At 34.7% G+C, this 19,000-nt stretch overlaps 2 protein-coding genes across 20 annotated transcripts in view; both read right to left on the reverse strand.

Moving 5' to 3' along the window:
* lrrfip1b (leucine rich repeat (in FLII) interacting protein 1b) overlaps window positions 1-710 on the reverse strand; it is a 39,361-nt gene extending 38,651 nt beyond the window's left edge. For all 16 annotated transcript variants that reach the window (XM_051112799.1, XM_051112800.1, XM_051112791.1 and 13 more), the window contains exon 1: window positions 89-710. In XM_051112799.1, coding sequence (XP_050968756.1) covers window positions 89-178 — 90 coding nt within the window. In that variant the 5' untranslated portion in view covers window positions 179-710. The remainder of the gene's footprint in view (window positions 1-88) is intronic.
* Window positions 711-2,199: 1,489 nt separating this feature from the next.
* Window positions 2,200-16,873, reverse strand: mlpha (melanophilin a). Of its 4 annotated transcripts, none has more exons than XM_051112834.1 (15): window positions 16,794-16,873; window positions 16,244-16,371; window positions 13,225-13,446; window positions 12,970-13,082; window positions 10,674-10,715; window positions 10,453-10,514; window positions 7,959-8,048; window positions 7,761-7,875; window positions 6,843-6,970; window positions 5,554-5,637; window positions 3,771-3,989; window positions 3,188-3,358; window positions 2,865-3,029; window positions 2,701-2,772; window positions 2,200-2,601 (listed from the first exon to the last, which is right to left on the reverse strand). In XM_051112834.1, exons 2-15 carry the CDS (start codon window positions 16,351-16,353, stop codon window positions 2,548-2,550), a joined length of 1,647 nt encoding a protein of 548 aa, XP_050968791.1. In that variant the 5' UTR covers window positions 16,354-16,371; window positions 16,794-16,873; the 3' UTR covers window positions 2,200-2,547. The 4 variants fall into 4 exon arrangements, with proteins under 4 accessions (XP_050968791.1, XP_050968788.1, XP_050968790.1 ...); XM_051112831.1 differs by having other exon boundaries at window positions 6,843-7,039; XM_051112833.1 differs by having other exon boundaries at window positions 6,843-7,039; window positions 16,799-16,862.
* Between the last annotated feature and the right edge of the window lie 2,127 nt (window positions 16,874-19,000).

Consider the following 19,000-nt stretch of genomic DNA (forward strand, 5'->3'; position numbering starts at 1 on the left):
CAGTACTTTAAGCAGAAGGACGACATTTGGCGCAGCATGATAGAGCTACGTCTATGGGAGCACGTGAAATGTTGGTCATCTGTCTTACCTCTCGAGCTATTTGACTGAGAGCATCATCCTCCGCCGATAGTTTCTCCCGGTTGGGAATTCTTTTCCTCCCTGTTACTTGCGTTGCCATTTTAAATTCCCTTATACTCTGGCACAAACCTCTACAAAAATGACCTCGCCAAACTGAAGTGCTGTCCAGTTGTGTACAGATCAAAGAGCACCATTCAAAGTGTCATGGTCGTAAGTGAACAATATTAATAAATGGTTATATTGCAACGACAAGCAAAAATATGTAGAGCACTAGGACACATCATCCCTTTGATCCCCCATCGTCTCCATAAACCGCATGAATATATGGCGCGAGCCTGTTGCACATTCAAACGACACATCGATATGTCAAAACATCACGGATAGGATGTTAGATGACAGTTTGCTGATTAGCCATGAGCTCGAAAGACCATAGGCACTCCTGAGAATATAGCCGGTCATCCCTTAATATTCCTCCCTGCGTTAGTTCGGTACGTCAAACCAGGCAAATGAAGAATAAAGTCATCGGTCCAGAGCTACATTTGTTTCTAGGGCAAATCGAACCCGGATGATAAGCGGCCCTGGGATGAGAGTATACAGCAGCCCAATGCCACACGGTCTGATTTCAGTCTGTGCTGGACGCTGCGCGAAAAGTGGGCGGGGCCTGTGGGCGGGACCTGACCTTTGTATTTTAATTATTTCCGTCTTCTTTCATTTTAGGACTTTTCTTCAGAATATAATTGTGAAAAGGATCTATCTATCTATCTATCTATCTAGCTGTCTGTCTGTCTGTCTGTCTGTCTGTCTATCATTCTGTCTGTCTGTCTACTGCACATTGTTCCTATTTTAATTATTAGATGGAACGACTTATCACAGTGTGGTCTGGGCTAGTGCATTAGCTCCATCAAGAGGCTTTATTAGACAACTACAATTTATGTTGCTGCTGGTGCAGCGTTTCATGTCATAACTTTAACGGTTGTTGTAAAAAAATATTGTAAAAATGTTGTAAAAATATTGTATACACCGTTTTTACATCTGACTATATGTGTTTATTTTTTGAACCTCAAAAATATATTATTAGTTATTGTCTCAATCGCTGTGTTTCAACACTTTATTCAGTCTAATAATGTAGTCTCATAATTCTGACTATAATATAGCCATTTTAAGTCTAGTTTTAGGAAGAATTAAATATTCCCAACTACAATGGCAAGGTTCATGGAGTATTTGATTAAACTCGTTAGCCTTTTTATATATCCACTAGAGGGCAGTACACTCCTCGACAATTGATCCCAAGGGGAACGTGAACACAGCAAGCAGGGTTGCCAGGTTTTTACAACAAAACCCAAATGACAAAACTGACAAAACTAGCCACTGGCGTTTCGAGGGGGTCCCGTTTTTGTCTGGATTCCCCTGGTAAATTCGTATTTCACAGGATAAATATGACGTTATGGGGGTTAAGGTTAGTTTTGGCTCGTTAGCATCCAACAATTATCCCCTTCTTGTAATGGAGCCTGAAATGAACTTTTCCTTTTCTGCTGCCTTTCTCTGTACCACTTCACCGCCTTGAATGCGAGATTCTATGACAATGCTAATGGATCACTTTCTTCATGCATAATAGACGTTCTTGGGTAGCATTATCTATAATAAAGCATCTGCTAATGTTCACTAAAAGACTAAAACTCTGCTGAAAATGTGATGGTCTCTCAGCCTCACCAAACTGATGTTCAAAACTAGCCAACGGATGACCAGACTGGGAGACCAGCTAAGACCAGCAAACCTGTTTGGAGCAGTTTAATATCTTTTGTTTTCTTTTTTCTTTTCTTTTCTTTTCTTTTCTTTTCTTTTCTTTTCTTTTCTTTTCTTTTCTTTTCTTCAAGTAGGGAAAGTATCTCAAATATGTTCTGTTGTACAATGCATTTTCTAAGGGTAGATGTGTCAGATTTTTTAATAATTTAACATTTATAGCTTTAAAAAATGACATATTTAGCGTATCTCCAAAAAGACAAACAATGCACTAAAGGAAAATAAAAAAATAACAATATTATTAATTATTAATAATTGTTAATATAAATTTTATTTTATTCATTTAATTAATATTAAATTGATAACATTATTTGTCATATACTTTATTATTAAAATCTCAAAGTTAGAAAGGCAATTTGAAGAACAAAACATGCGAGGAAAAGTAATACATTAACAGAAGTTAATCTTATTTTTCTTGGCATGAATACTTGATTGACATCTATTGTCTGTAAACTATTAATTTTTTAGTTAGATTGGGATTTGATGAAGTTGCCTAATACAATTTACACAACACACAAAGAGTTTAGTGATTCTAACTCAAGATCAGTGTCAAAAATCTTTCACGTATTATGAAGCACACTGTCAAGTATAGTCAAATATAGGCACAGATATTTTGCCATAGGGAATATGTAAGATGTTAAAGAAGTTAACATGATGTCCTGTTTACACTTAAAAGTGTACTCTGTCTTGAGAAAACTTCCTTTTTTGTTGTATACTCAGGGCCTGAAAGAAAATATTAACAAAAACATCCAATTAGTTCAAATCTGTAGGAAAACTGAGAAAATAAATAACATTTTACAAACTTTGTTCAGTTCAGATCACCTTTTTCTTGGCTTTATCAAATGATAATCCTTTAGCACTTAGAGCAGCTATCTTGCCCTCAATGTCTGAGACCTGATAAGATAAATACATAAAAATATATACAGATAGATAGATAGATAGATAGATAGATAGATAGACAAATGGACAAATAGACAGTAGCTTACCTCACTTTCTGTGCTCTGAACTTTGGCAGCTGCCAAAGCAACCTGGTCCTCCAGTTCAGAGAGCTCTGAATCAGTTAACGGGCCGCCATAGTGATTCTTGGCGTTCTGCTCCATCATTTGCAACTTTTTCGCCATATCGAAAGACTTCCCTGCTGTCATGTAGACCTGCAGTAAAAAGGAAAGAAAGAAAATACAGAGTTCTGAACAAATAGCTTGTAAACTTTAGTGAAATAAAACCACTTGGTCATGCCATCGATATTCCAAGTGTCTAATCTCTTTCCTTCAAACAAACATAACAGCATCTATTAGAGGGAAAACCTTACATTTTCCTCAAGTTCCCTGTATGCATCATCAGCCTGCTTAAGATCTGTGCCCTCTAACTGAAGTCTGTCATTAGGATTTGAGGGGGCCAACTCGTTCATAGCGCTTTCAGTGGCATTAATTGTTCTTAGAATCTCAGTTGTGATGTCGCATAGGGCCGCCGCGGTGGATCTCTGAAAGCAATTAACCGAGAAAAGCCTCATCAGCAATAAAACCCTAAAAATGACTGCAGTCAGGTATTAACACTGCTAAGGTTATAGCTAAATGAGGCATGTGTTGCTAATGCTTCATGGTCTTTAGATAAGACATTGATTAGTTATATAAATAACCCAGGGGAACTACGAACTTCTTTCAGCTGTTTATTTGGCTTTGCTAATAAAGATTTTATTGATTTGTGCTCTGGCATTCTATGAAATGTTATACGGATAATATGGGAAGCTTGTGTTAATATGCTTGACTTTTAGTAGTCTGATAATAGATACCTGAATTTGCACTAATTGTTCTACAAAGAAGGAAAACCTTACCTTGGACAAATATAGTATTTTTTGACCTCTATGTGGATGTGTGTGTTGTCTGAGTTCTCACCTTTTGTGCTTCAGTGGGCATCTCATCACTGGAGGAGCTCAAGGGTTCTTGGGTTGCAGGGGCTATTGGTGCCTGGTCCCCCCTCATAGCAGACCCTTTGGACTGAGGGGGCCTCTTTGGCTCATCCTCGTCAGAGGAAAGCGCCTTGTCACTCATCAGCTCATCTAGTTTTCTCCTCAGCTTTTCCTCCTCCATCTGCCCTGCTGTGGACTGGACAGGCTACAGACATACAAAATTAAAACTTAAAAGCATAGTTCACCTAAAAATGAAAATTCTGTCATTTATTACTCACCGTCATGTCGTTCCAAACCCGTAAGACCTTCGTTCTTCTTCAAAATATAAATTATGATTTTTTTATTATTATTATTAAATCTGAGACCTTTCTGACCCTGCATAGACAGCAACTGAACTGCTATGTTCAAGGCCCAAAAAGGTAGTAAGGACATTGTTAAAATAGTCCATGTGTCATCAGTGGTTCAACCACAATTTTATAACGCTATATGAGAATACTTTTTGAGTGCAAAGAAAACACAAGTAACACCTTTATTTAACAGTTTCTTCTCTTCCGTCTTCACACATGTGTGCATTTCTCTGCTTCTTAAAGGGGTCATGGGATGCTAAGTTCACTTTTACATGTTGTTTGAACATTAATGTGTGTTGGCAGTGTATGTACAAATCTACCCTATAATGATAAAAATCCATGCAGTGGTTTTTAATTAATCTGTAAAAATAATATTCCCTATTTCAAATCGAGTCATTCTCAGATGCCTGTCATTGTGGGGTCCCAAGATAGTTGATTAACATGAGCGTCTTACCTAAGTTCATTTGTAACAGTCCAACCTCCATGTTTTGATGCCGGAGCAGGGATGTAAGTTAGACAAGAATTGAGCGATTGTGATGTTGTGTTGCTGGATGTAATAATGAACGTAGTGGTCGTCATTTACTCCCGACATCTGAGCTGCTGAAGATGCAGTGGACTATGTTTGTTTGTGAAGGGAATGCGCCTCCCGATCTACATATATCCGTCTATGTTCGTGCAAATCATTCGTGATCAAGCTTAACTTACAGCAGAAATGAGTATAAGGGTTTTTTTATGAATCTCTGCGATCGCCTTTCCTAATAATGTGCTAGTTAGCAAGTTTAGCGGCTAAATGCAGCTAAAGTAAACAGGCTTGTCACTCCACAGAGAGAAGAGAGGGGCGGGGCGAGCAGAGCTCATTTGCATTTAAAGCAGCCTCGATCAAAATGGGATCATTTTTGAGAGCTTTTTCGTAAAAAAAGGGTGTTGTTTTACATTACCATTGAGAATTTTTAACCAAAGTATATTATTGACTTTTCATTAAGACCCTAAAGAATCACATCAACTTGTGGAAAATGGGCATCCAATGACCCCTTTAATAAGACGCAGCACATCCAGGTTCTACATCAGAGCACTGGCATGCATTGTGGCCCTGAACGCATGTCTATATTTTGTAAATATGTCACATGGACTATTTTAACAAATGTCCTTACTACCTTTCTTGGCCTTGAACGTGGTAGTTGTGTTGCTGTCTATGCAGGGTCAGAAAGCTCTCAGATTTCATCAAAAATATCTTAATTTGTGTTCCGAAGATGAATGGAACTTACAGGTCTTACAGTTTAATCCATTTAATATTATAATCAAGAGACAGACCTATAAAATCTTTAGCCCAAACTTTGTAATATGAAGGGCAGTTCTGCTGTAGCCTAATAATTGCATTCTGGAATAAATAAAAGTGTTCCTGTTTTGAGACTTTATTCATACCTGATCGGGAGGCAAAGTCATTTTCTCTTCCAGTCGATTTAAGAGACTCTCAATGGCAGACATTCTCTTGGTCAGTTCATTTATCTACCTCACAGCAACAGGTAAAAGATAAGGGGGGAAAAACACAAAGTTACAGATTGATCAAACTGAACTGAACACAAGGTAGTCAGACTTTTATGACTACCTTGTGACTACCTTGACTTTTTTTTTACTTTATGTCAACTTAGAAAGAAACCATTCAGATGTGAATCATTCATCATAATTCATACTACAATAACAGACAAAACTTAAGGTAACACAAAATATTCTAACCTACAATTATTAAAAGGTACAACGAAAACAGTGCTTTTAAAAAAAACATCACTGTTCAAAAATCTGGGGTTGGTAAGATTTTTTGGTCCCACTTTATATTAGGTGGCCTTATCTACTATGTACTTAGATAAAATAATAATAATAACAATAAAGTACAATGTACTTATTTTGTTCGTATTGTATTGGAAAAAAAAAAACCCTTTGGCACTACTGAGGTGGGATATGGGTAAGGTTAGGGACAGTTTTGATTGTATGAGTATGTTTTAGGGTGGGTTAAGGTGGAAGGGATGGATCAACAGTGTAATTACAAATGTAATAACTGAAATTAATTTCAGATGTAATTACATGCAGATCCTCCAAAAATCATTGTAATGAGCTGATATGGTGTTCCAGTAGGTTTTCGGTAACACTTTATTTTAAGGTGCACTTGTTACAATGTAATTATACATTTAAGTACTGAGTAATATTAGTTAGCTACATGTACTTACTATATGGTTAGGATTAGGGATTGATTTTTTTACTTACAAGTAATTATGGTTAATTATTTGTTATTATAATACATGTAACATGTAACAAGGACACCTTAAAATAAAGTGTTACCAACTTTTCTTATTAATATCAGATGCATTTTTATTTCAGGATTATTCAATGAATAGAACGTTCAAACAAACAGCATCAGTTCTTACAGTTACTTTTGATCAGTTAGTGTCCTTGCTGAATAAAAATATTAATTAAAAAAATCATCAGTCAATAAAAATATCAGTATCAGTCAAGGGGTTTGCTTGTTGAAATCTCATGACAAGCTGAAAACTCTTCATATTGCCTCAGTAACTTCCTCTCATTAAATACTTACTCTAACTGTGAATGGCACATTGCTACGATTGCAGCTCAACAAAAAAAATGATTGTGTACTTATATATTTATATTGTATAATTATATTTCAAATGTGTAGAAAGTCCCTTCATCTCTAATCATACCGGTGGTGCACCTTGATGAATGTTTTCCTGAGATGATGCCCGACTGCGGCGTCGTGGGGGCAGCTGGTAGACAGGGTAACGGAACATATCCTCCTCCTCTGAAGTATCCAGATAGATCTGACGCGGGGCTACAGAGGAGTTGATTTTAGACAGAGAGCGAGTGCGTACCATTCTGTGTTCAGAGTATATGCCATCATCTAAAACAAAAACAAAGGGGACAAATTAGTTAATCTGTTTAATGCTGTTTAAAAATGCAAATCTATCAAAGGTCCCCTGGTGACTGTCCAGAATAGTGTATCCTATATTATGCAACTAACCTCGGCTCACCCACATTATAACCCTAGTATATTATGATTTTTTTTTTTTTTTTTTTTTTTTCAAAATGTAAGGTCAGTGATCTGTTGATGTCGCATCACAAAAACTAATTTCCCATTTAGTATGTTTTTCAGTAAAAACATTCATGAAATGGTGCAAAATTACATAATTGTAGTTTCTGTTTATATTAAAACAATTAAAAATAATGTATGTTGGAGTGAGAATAATATTCATATATTTAAAATACATCAAAATTTTTAAATATATTTTTTTTAAAATAAGCAAAAATATTTTTTAAGTAAAATTCATTGAAAACATTAAAATATTTGCAATACATTCTCTGAAAACAATTTTAAAAAACACTAAAACTAAAACTGTGTAAACTTTTTCGGTGTAATCTTAACAATTTTCTGCATATGCAAATCCATTAGACTGAAATCTAAAACTCCAGTTACAGATAACACCCCAATTATTGATCTTTTTTTACCGCTATTCAGCATAAGTTTGTGGGAAAATGTGCATTTGTGAAAAGAAGGGAAAGCAAGAAAGAAAGAACAAAAGAAATGAAAACCAAAATGAATAAACAGAATGTGTTTCCTTCACCTGGACGCGAGAACCTGTCAAGACTTTTCCTACGGTTCATGCGATGATTATGGTGATGGTACATGTCAGCGTTGTATTCTACATCATTCCGTTGACCTCTGTCTTCATGGATGTACTGGAGAAGAGAAAATGTGTCTAAAATACCTGAGTGCCCTTTTAAAGAGTGTATGTTTATAACAATATGAGCCAATCCAATACCTGGACAGACTGTCTGCGAGAGTGAGTGCTATAGTCATCCATGTCAAGATCCATGGGGTGGACAGAGAGAAGACGCTTGGTCTTTCGCATCTGAGAAGATGATTTAAGCTCATATAAGATATAAGTGACAAGGACATATAAAGTGTTGTTTGACAGAGGTGGGTAGTAACAAAGTACATTTACTCTGTTACATTTACTTGAGTGAAGTTTTGAAAAATTTATACTTTTAAGAGTAGATTTAAAGATGGGTAATTTTACTTTAACTTGAGTACTACATTTCTTCTGAAAAAAAAAAAACTGTACTTTTACTTCACTACACTGGCTGACGTTCCTCTCATTATTTAAGTTTTATTCAATACATGTACTCACCCACTTGTCATCCAAGATGTTCATGCCTTTCTTTCTTCAGTTGTGAAGAAATAGGGTTTTGAGGAAAACATTACAGCATTTTTCTCCATATAATGGACTGCTATGGTGCCCCTAGTTGGACCTTCCAAAATGCAGTTTAAATGTGGCTTCAAACGATCCCAAATGCAGTTGTAAATGATCCCAGCCGAGGTAGAACTATAGAAGTTATCTAGTGAAACGATTGGTTATTTTCATAAAAATAATAGAATTTATATACATTTTAATGTCAAACACTCGTCTTGCTCTGCCTGAACTGTTTTTTTTTTCCGGTTCATGACAGTTAGGGTATATCGAAAAACTCCCATCTCATGCTCTCCGTCAATTTTAAAATTGCCCTATATCACTGTTTTACCTTTTTTTTAAGGGTGTTTGATCTTCTCTGCATGTTCACTTTGCATAGACTGGGTCGGTACTTCTGCAGCGGTGTAGGATTTTGATTTTTTTAAATGATTTTTGAAGTGGACGGAGAAAATACGAGTTTTTCGACATACCTTAACTGTCTTGAGGGAGAGAAAGGCAAGACGAGCGTTTGAGATTAAAAAGTATTTAAATTATAATATTTTTTACGAAAATAACCGATCGTTTTGCTAGATAAGACCCTTCTTCCTCAGCTGGGATCGTTCACAACCACATTTGGAATGACAAGCGGGTGTGTACATTATCTGTAAATCTTTGTTCAGGAAGTGGAGTTCTCCTTTAAGAAACATGTAATTTATTCCAAGCGCACCATCTCTTTTATGTAGGGCATGAACGATGCCCATTCGCGAATGAATCACTCTTTTGAGTCAGTTCTGTTCAAGAAATGGTCTGAATTGGTTCTCAAATTAATTTATATGGCTTGTTTAGTTCCCTGCATGCACTGAACCAGGAAATTTAAGATCACTGAGAACATGAAGACCTACAGTCAGTTGAAGTTAAACCTGCTAACTGTTGGCCTGCGATGAGGATCTTATTAGTTTAACACTGTGTGCTGTCTGTGACTGTGAACGATTCCACAGATATGCATTTGATTTCATTTAATACTTTGAAGTAACAGTAAGCTGAATCGACTGTCATGTGAAATGTGTGAAGTGAAATGAATGAAAAGCAGCATTTCATTTATAGTAGATTTGATTTATTACATTGCATCAGATTTCTTTTTGAGCACGGTCTGCAGTGTTGAGCATTAAAACCAATCACACATGTTTCTGCTAAGCTTATGAATGCAATATCCAATCAGAGGTGGTTTGATTTGTCACAGCAGAGAACTAGTAACTAGTACTTGATTAGATTTTACTTTTTATTATTATTTTTACTCAACTATTAGGATTGTTACTTTTACGTGAGTAATTATTTCTATAAGTACTTGTGCATTTACTTGAGTACAGTTGGGTAGAGGATTTTAAATGAAACTCAATTAAGCTGCAGATTAAGAAAAAGTGTTGGTCTAAATGATGTGGCACGGTTCGGTGATTTAAGCTTTAGGAAGAAAAAAATCTGTATGTTGTCAATATAGTATATCCCATTTCTTCCACATAAGAAAAAAATGTGCTTTGGTAAATCATAATTATTATGTCATAGTTATGGCTTCAACTTGTATTTTAAATTTTTATGTCGTTATGACCTAATATGTTTAATTTATTTATAATTTTGACTTATCTCATAATTATGAATTAGTATAGTCTATTTCATAATTTTAGCTTTTTATGTCATACTTATAAACTTATCTCATAAATTCAAAATATATTATTTTGACTTTTATCTCATAATTATATCTTAACTTGTCATAATTTCAACTTTTATTTCATAACTAATACTTGACATGTCATAGTTTAGAATTTTTATCTTATATTTATGACTTAATGTCTTATAGAGTTGACTTTTTATTTCATAATTATGTTATGATTAACATATTTTTTGTTATGATAAACATAATATGTTATGATTAATGTTTTACCAATTACACTAAAACTGTACCACTAGACTAACAGACTCAGAATTAAAATAATGAGCCACTAAATTCATTCACCAAGGGGAAAGCCTCAAAAAAGCCTTTGAAATACATAAATGAAATGTAAATTCAAAAGCATTACAAAATTTAGTCTACCTGCTTATAGCGTTGAGCTTCAGATGCATCCAAATGTTCCTCATCGTGACCATTATACACATCTAAAAATAAAGCATATTATATAAAGGGTTTCCATAGTTTCAATACTGATAAATGTTAACAAAGCTTGGCCAACTGCCCACAGTTTTGCTCTGTGATAGCACCAGCTATATTTTCCTGTTGTTTCCTTCGCAACACCATGAATGTATTTGTGTACTCACTGCGCACATCAGGCATGCTCTGTGTGTCATCATCACGGTGCCCTAAAGAAATAAAGGACAATAACATGAGTGCTTGTCTTGTGCAAGGGGAAACTTTTACATTCCTGAGTATTTAACTCATTTATCAGGCATTTTTAACTAAATTAAATATCTGAGTAATTACTTCTGGTTAAAGTTCTTGTACATAATACCACAACAAAATAATAAGAAAAATATACATATATAATGGTGAACACAGAACATTAACAGTTTTACAGCTGTAAACAGTTGTCACTTCAGTCAGCTTTATCCTTGGGGTACATAATCTACACCTCCATTTGTGCATTCATCCAAGGTTTCTCATTTTTCTGTTTAACATGTCCTGTCGTGCAAGTCTATAAACAACATCAGCAAGTTCTGCAGTGCCCCAGACACAGCATGTGACCCAGTTATGGCCTCAGCACTTGGGACACAGCCTCTAGACAGAGTTCTTTGAATTCAACTGACTGATAAACAAATCCACTTGGCAGCTAAATACACATAGACATCTAACGATAACACATGGGTTTAACCATTGCTGTATCTTGCTGTTCTTCATCTAAAAGGCAGTGAATACAGGCTTTACTATGTTTACTATAAGTTAAACTGATCATTGATGATCACTCTTGTTAAGCTGATGAGAGTAACGTTTGCTGAAATGTGTTAAAAGTGAAATTATAGTCAAATTAAAACACATATGTTAAGTGTTACATTGAAATTACTGCCTTAGTTATTTATTACATGTGAAAGTGTGAAGATAATATATACGGTTGATGTCAAAAGTTTACATACACCTTGCAAAATCTGAAAATGTTAATTATTTTACCAAAATAAGAGGGATCATACAAAATGTGTGCTGTTTTTTAGTATTAACAGACTTTTTTTAGTAAAAACATTTACATATAGTCCACAAGAGAAAATAATCATTGAATTTATAAAAATGACCCTGTTCAAAAGTTTACATACTGTAAGCTTGATTCTTGATACTGTATTGTTGCCTGAATGATCCACAGCTGTTTTTTGTTTTTCTGCTTCTTCTTCTTCTTTTTTTGTTTGTTTGTTTAGTGATAGTTGTTCATGAGTCCCTTGAAAATCCTTCAGGTCCAACAAATTATTTTTTAGCAGTTATGTGCATTTGAACCCTTTCCAACAATGACTGTATGATTTTGTGATCTATCTTTTGGCACTGAGGACAACTGAGGGACTCATATGCAACTAATACAGAAGGTTTGAATGCTCACTGATGCTCCAGTAGGAAAAACGATGCATTAAGTGCCAAGGGTGTAAACTTTTGAATAGAATGAAGATGTGTATATTTTTCTTATTTTGCCTAAATATCTTTTTTTTGTTAGTACCTTCAGAAACTACATAAGATTTCCCAGAAGACAAAATAAGTTAAATTTACCCTGATCTTCAAATTCCAAATGTTTTCACAACCTGGCTCTTAATGCATTGTGTTTCCTTCTGAAGTCCCTCAGTTGTCCTCAGTGTGAAAAGATGGATCTCAAAATCATACAGTCATTGTTGGAAAGGCAAAAATGCTGAAAACAAAAGAATTTGTGGGACCTGAAGGATTTTTCTGAAAAACAGCAGGCAGTTTAACTGTTCAGGACAAACAAGGGACTCATGAACAACTATCACTAAAAAAAGCACAGCTGTGGATCATTCAGGTAACAACACAGTATTAAGAATCAAGTGTATGTAAACTTTTAAATGGGGTCATTTTTATAAATTCAACTATTATTTTCTCTTGTGGACCGTCTTTTATGTGAAATATATTATTCAGGTCAGTACTAAATAAAAAATAACATGCATTTTGTATGATACCTCTTATTGTGGTAAAAATAATTAACATTTTGCAGATTCTGCAAGCTGTATGTAAACTTTTGACCTCAACTGTATATTTACATTCATTCATTTAGCAGGAGTATGTCCAAAGTGACTATACAGCTAATATTATAAAATAATTTCAACTGAAATGAACATTTCCTAGTGAGTAGCTATCTAATAAGTTGGTTATAAGTGTAATAAGTGTACAATTAGCCAGTCATTATTGCAAAATAAACTCCTTCAGGATGATATAACACCCCTCCATTCCAAGGCCTAATCATCAAGGTTTATTTAGCGTTAATGACCGGCTGACTGTACATTATCTCATCCTAACACTCACTTGCTTGCATAACCACTTAAAATGACTGGTGATACTGAAACAGGATGATGATGTGACAGCTCATGTGGACACAATAAAGGTTATCAGAAGGCTTTTAATAGCACTCACCCTCTTCATTTAATCGTTTGTACAGTGACCTCATCACTTTTGCGCTGCCAAAACGTTTGAAGCGAGAGCGTACATTGTCATGGTACCAACCCAAGGTTCCAATTTTCAGGACCCTGTATATACAAACAGGTGTTATGTAAAGATTTCATATCAGTGATTAATTATACACCTGACATTATAGTTTATAGTTTAGTTTAAGTGTATAAACTGTACATTTTTTTTCAAATGTAATTCTGTGTTGTAACTTTTTCTAACCTGGACATGCGGCAAGGGTCGCATACCCAGCCACGATCCTTCTTGTTGTAGCGGCTACAGGTCTTGCAGGTGTAGAGTTTACAGTCTATACACTGCCGTTTGCTGTTCACCAGAAACTTAAAAGGCTGCAGGCAGCGGATACAGTGAGAGTCAGCCAGGTTTGACTGAGACCCCAGGAGTTCCCTCTTTGTTTCTTCCTTCTCGATCTTGGATTTAAGCTCCCTGTGGTGTAAATAAACAAAAAAACAGACAAGCAAATTATATAGTGTACATGATTATGTCACTGAAATAAGCTTTGTGGTTGTAATGGTTGAGAATTAGGTTGCTTTCTGGAGCCAATTTATAACATAATTTAATATTAATAATTTTATTAAAGCTGCATAACTGCTCATCCTATTCCCTATTAGGGATGCACAATATATGCACAATATGCCTGTTCTAATGTCAGCCAATATTAGAGATTTTTGAATTTATCTGTATCAAAGGATATATTATTTACAGTGGATATTGCTTCTATTTTAACATTTAAATTGCATTTGTTATTTAATTATTTGTTTTACTTTACATGTTTTCACTAAAAATCTGTATTACTGTTTGTTTGTTTGTTTGTTTGTCTGTTTTGTTTTTGTTTTGATTGTTTTGTTTTTTTCCTGACTATGCCTATATAAGAATCAGAATGCATGAAACACTTGCAGAGCAGCATTTTAATCATGATCCAAACAAACATGCATGTAGCATGAGCAGATTTTATATGTAAATTATATTTATATTTATTATATTATAAATTAGACTTTATAATTTCATAATTTAAAAAAAAAAATAGAATGGTCTGACATTAGCTTTGTGAAATTGTTAAACAAAACATATCTGCACAAAACAAAAACAGCAGATGGGCTGAATGAGAATGCAAATTTATTCTGACAGCAGGTGGCGCTTATGGAACAGCAGGGATACAGGGTTTCCTTGGTTACTGTTGTAAACAAAGCAGTGCATGCTTTTAAATACTACTTTAATATGCATTATTTGGACATATGATGAAACGAAAATGCCGTCTAAACTTTTCTGGAGACAGTCAGTTCCCCTCAGAGATACATTCATTTCTTTTTTTATTCATACCATGTGTATAATTCCAACCGGTTTATCATTTGAACTATATCGCCAAACATTAATTTCTACTTAGGTTAAGGTTAAATGGTAATAATAATTTACAAAACATGTTAAATATAATCTTCAGATAATCACCATGTGACTGGGATTTTTTCATCTTGTACATAATAATGTTATGATGCATGAATTAACTTGTAATATTTAAAATATTTAGTTTTGTTTTCCATGTCTGATTTATTTGAACAAAACATTGCAGAATTATTTACTACCATCTATAACATTAAAATAATTAAAGGATTATCAACTTGAATTACCAGAATTTTAATATCAGTGCATACCAAAATTTTATATCAAGAATCCTTTAAAGGAGAAGTCCACTGCCAGAACAACAATTTACAAATAATGTACTCACCCCCTTGTCATCCAAGATGTTCATGTCTTTCTGTCTTCAATCGTAAAGACATTATGGTTTTTGAGGAAAGCATTTCAGGATTTTTCTTCATATAATGGAATTGTGCCCCTAATTTTGAACTTTCAAAATGTAGTTTAAATGCAGCTTCAAAAGGCTCTAAACAATCCCAGCCAAGGAAGAAGGGTCTTATCTAGCGAAACAATTTCTCTAGTGAAATAAAGACGTGTATACTTTTTAAGCACAAAAGCTTGTGTAGCACAGGGTCTGGAATGCACGTCCACAGGTCGTTCTTGAATGATTCGTTCATTTTGAACAAATCTTCATTCTGACTCTGGAAGAACAAGTCATCTCGGGGAGTGATTCGTTCAGTCGCGCATGCACAACATCCTATTAGGTTCTGTATTGGAATTAGTTCACCTGTTTCGAGTCTTCGGGTTTTTCGAGTCTTTTGTTTATCTTATGGGGCTGTCATGCGATGCTGGTTGTGCTAAAATGAACAAAATGATTCAAAAAAAGATTCGTTAAAATCAATAAATTCAAAAATTCAATAGTACATGAACATGCATTGCAGAGCCTGTGCTACACAAGCTTTTGTGCTTTAAAAGTATACAAATTTTTATTTTCCGAAATAAATGACCAATCGTTTCGCTAGATAAGACCCTTCCTCCTCGGCTGGGATCGTTTAGAGCCCTTTGAAGCTCCATTTAAACTACGTTTTGTAAGTTCAAAATCGGGGGCACGATTGAAGTCCATTATATGAAGAAAAATCCTGAAATGCTTTCCTCAAAAACCATAATTTCTTCACGACTGAAGACAGAAAGACATGAACATCTTGGATCACAAGGGGGTGAGTAAATTATTTGTGAATTGTTGTTCTGGAAGTGGACTTCTCCTTTAATGTCTCTGAACATTGTGAATACATTGCTTTCAAAACCTCAGTAAGTCACACGAAGTTTCACTGAATTTTCCAGTAAATTCACCATAATACATAAAATCAGCAGTAGAAGACAAAATGGGAGTTGTAAAATGGTCTGACCAAGAATTAACTAGAACTTGAGCCATAATTAACTGTCCTTGCCAACAAATAGAAAAGAACATCATCTTTCAAATATCAATTCAGTAGCCACACAGAGACCTCCTTGTACAAAAAGAATAGAGCTCTAGGCCATCATGTTTTCCCAGCCAGTGGAATGGTGTGATTATGCCTTGTGACTGTACCATGATCATCATGATGTCTTTACAACAGCGGCCTTTCACATTTTGTGCCCTTTCTCATAACCTTGTTCAGCTAGCATTTACTATAGATAGAGTATGATATATCGATGAATATCAAAGAAATTATGCAATTGTGAATTGCAGACCTCACAGTACACTAAACCAGCAATGTCTTTTGGAGGTAGTCCAATGACAGATTACTAATGTTAACCAATTAACCAGTGTTAAATTATGTCAGGTTTGTCTCCATGTTCATAAAAAGTTTATGTAAATTAAAGTCCTTACCCAAGTCTCTCCTCTTCCTTCTTCCTGAGGACAAAGTCTCTTTGAATGACTTCCCAAACATGTTTGGCCTCCTCTTCTGTTAGTCTGGACAGGTCCAACTTCTTGTCCATATTCAGAGCTTAGCTGATCTTTTTTTAAAACAAATTAACAGTAAACATGAAATATATAATAAGTGTAAGGATAATGTGACTCTTTTATAATTCTACCTCTCTATCTTAGAGAGAAAACAGGTTTTAAATACAGTATGCGCTAAGAACATGCAACATGATCAAACACTGCAGTCATAATCATAATCAAAAGTTCATTCATTGGGTGTGACTGTTTTCATAACTGCGTCCCAGTCTCGGCAGCTCCTTTAAATAAAGATACATTTCGACACTCTGAACATGTCTAAATGTCAGAACAAATAATCAAATACAAATACGCCTCTGTCAATAATTCAAATGAAATTGAAGATGAATTCCATTCTGAATAAAGCATTACTGATTATTAAAATTAGCAGACTTTATACTTAGAGAAATAATTTCATGATAATGAAGATTTTGTTTACCTTACTTGAGACAAGTAGCTGCTCTTGCCAAGTCTCTCAGGATGAGGCAGATAATGCGAGGATAGTCAGAGGTATGGCAATCGTAATCACATGTCTAGTTTTTCAAATGAAATGTGGTGGAGGAAAGGTTCCACCCTTTCCTTGCTTGAAATAAACAGAGTAATGAATGCATTAAAATAACAACTGCTGTTTGACAACAGATTATTAGTTGTTGTATTTTATTTTTTTGCTTCTGTCATATTGATTTTTTTTCTTATTGATTCATTTTATAGTACATTAAACAGTTGTTATTTTATGTTACTTTTGTTAATTCAGTCTTTATTTATTTATTTTTATATATCAAAATTTCCTTAAAAATATGATTGTATTATGTTTAACAGATAGTCTAACAGCAATGGGACTTCATTACTATTTCCATCTAGTTACATTGTTATGCAGTATGTAGGCATATTAGAGGAGTCTGAGTTCTAAAATATGTATTGTAAGTTGTTTTGTAAGTAAACCTCATTGGTTCTTGCACATCAAGCCAACACATTTTGATATTCTGTTTACTATATGTGATCCTGAACCACAAAACCAGTCATAAGGGTAATTTTGGTAAAAATGTATACATCTGAAAGTGGAATAAATAAGCTTTCCACTGATATAGATATATATGTATCAAAATATTTAAAGTTGTCCAAATGAAGTTCTTAGCCATTCATATTACTTATTAAATTCAGTTTTGTAAGAAATTTACTAAATATCTTCATGGAACATGATCTTTATTTAATATCCTAATGATTTTTGGCATAAAATACAAATTAAACATTTTGACCCATACAATGTATTGTTGGTTTATTGCTACAAATATACCCGTGCTACTTAAGACTGCTTTTGTAATCTAGGGTCACATTTTTAATTTGCTCTATTTATGTGCATTGATCCACGGATATATGGGATTTAATTAAATCTGATCACATTAAGTGATCATGTCTCTTCAGAAGACTTTAAACGGCTTGATTCATATGGATTTCTTTTAATTGGATGAACAAAAATATCATGTTTGATCAATTTAGATATATCTTTATTTGTGTTTTTAAAGAATGACTAGATGGTTTCAGAACAACATGAGGGTGAGTAAATGACAATATAATTAAAATTGTTGTTAAACTACATCTTTACAACAATTTAGTTTCAGTCCTCAAATCTTATTAGCCAATTGTGTTGCAAAGAGTGCTGATATTTAGTAAAACTGCACTGATTCTATAGTTGTATTCCTCCAGCTGCTTGTGTTTGTGGAGTTCCAGATTACAGTATGCAAGCAGCATGGAGCGGAAGTGGAGCAAGGAGCAGAGCTTGCCTGGAGTAGATTTTTCAGAAGTATACAAACCCATGGCCAACATTTCTCTAATATATAAGTTACTGGATAATAATTAAACATATAACAAATCATTCTATAAAAGCTGAATGGTGGACATGCTGATATTTAGTATAACAGCACTCTTCCTCATGCTTAAATTTAGAAAAATGTCAAAGAATTTGACACCATCATGTTCAACCTTTTAAAATCCAAAATGAAAATCAATAGTAGCTTTTTCCCTACATGGTAATATTTCAGGAACTTTTGTGTTACATTTATGTGACTTTAGTAAGTAATGTTGTTGCACCCTACAGTAGTGCCTATGAGGCACATGGCAAGATGACAGAGAGAATGTTTCTATTTACTGTACGCCCATCTACAGGCAATGTCTGCAGTGGCTAAAAATGAATGTGGGATAGTTTTACACATCATAGCACAGTCTTAGATGTGCAGTCTGCAGCACCTCAGTAAGGTTTCATACCTTTTGCTCTGTGCAAAATGACACAGCAGTGTCTATCCTTGTGTTTAGTAGATAGTAGAACAAAACTTTTTGCACACCCTGCAGCAGTGTCTCTGCCTTAGTGGTTATCAGAAAAGCCCCTCTCCAGAGCAGTGGTTCGGGCAAAAAAAAAAAAAAAAAAATCACTTTGCTTTATTCACTTTGTAGGTTAGGAGGTTGAATGAGAGGGTGCCCTTTAGTGCATTGGGGCTAGACTGTGGGTAGGCTGATTCATTACTCTAAAATTAGCCCACATCTACTGCCCTGGCCTTGGGTGCTAGCTAGGGGAAGTCCTGCTCTTATTTAGGGAAGCATTGCTGAGCTTTCAGTGACTTTTCTAATGTACCAAATGGATCTTCGCACACA

This window comes from Labeo rohita, chromosome 6, assembly GCF_022985175.1.
Source record: "Labeo rohita strain BAU-BD-2019 chromosome 6, IGBB_LRoh.1.0, whole genome shotgun sequence".
Taxonomy (NCBI): domain Eukaryota; kingdom Metazoa; phylum Chordata; class Actinopteri; order Cypriniformes; family Cyprinidae; genus Labeo; species Labeo rohita.

Bases quoted from the DNA above. Each gene is read 5' to 3' on its own strand.
- mlpha (XM_051112831.1), bottom strand. From the start codon at position 16,353: ATGGACAAGAAGTTGGACCTGTCCAGACTAACAGAAGAGGAGGCCAAA. The intron at 13,083-13,224 runs GTTAGAAAAAGT...TTGTATATACAG, and splicing joins GACCCTTGCCGCATGTCCAG to GGTCCTGAAAATTGGAACCT. The intron at 5,638-6,842 runs GTATGATTAGAG...GCTGTGAGGTAG, and splicing joins TTCATCAAGGTGCACCACCG to ATAAATGAACTGACCAAGAG.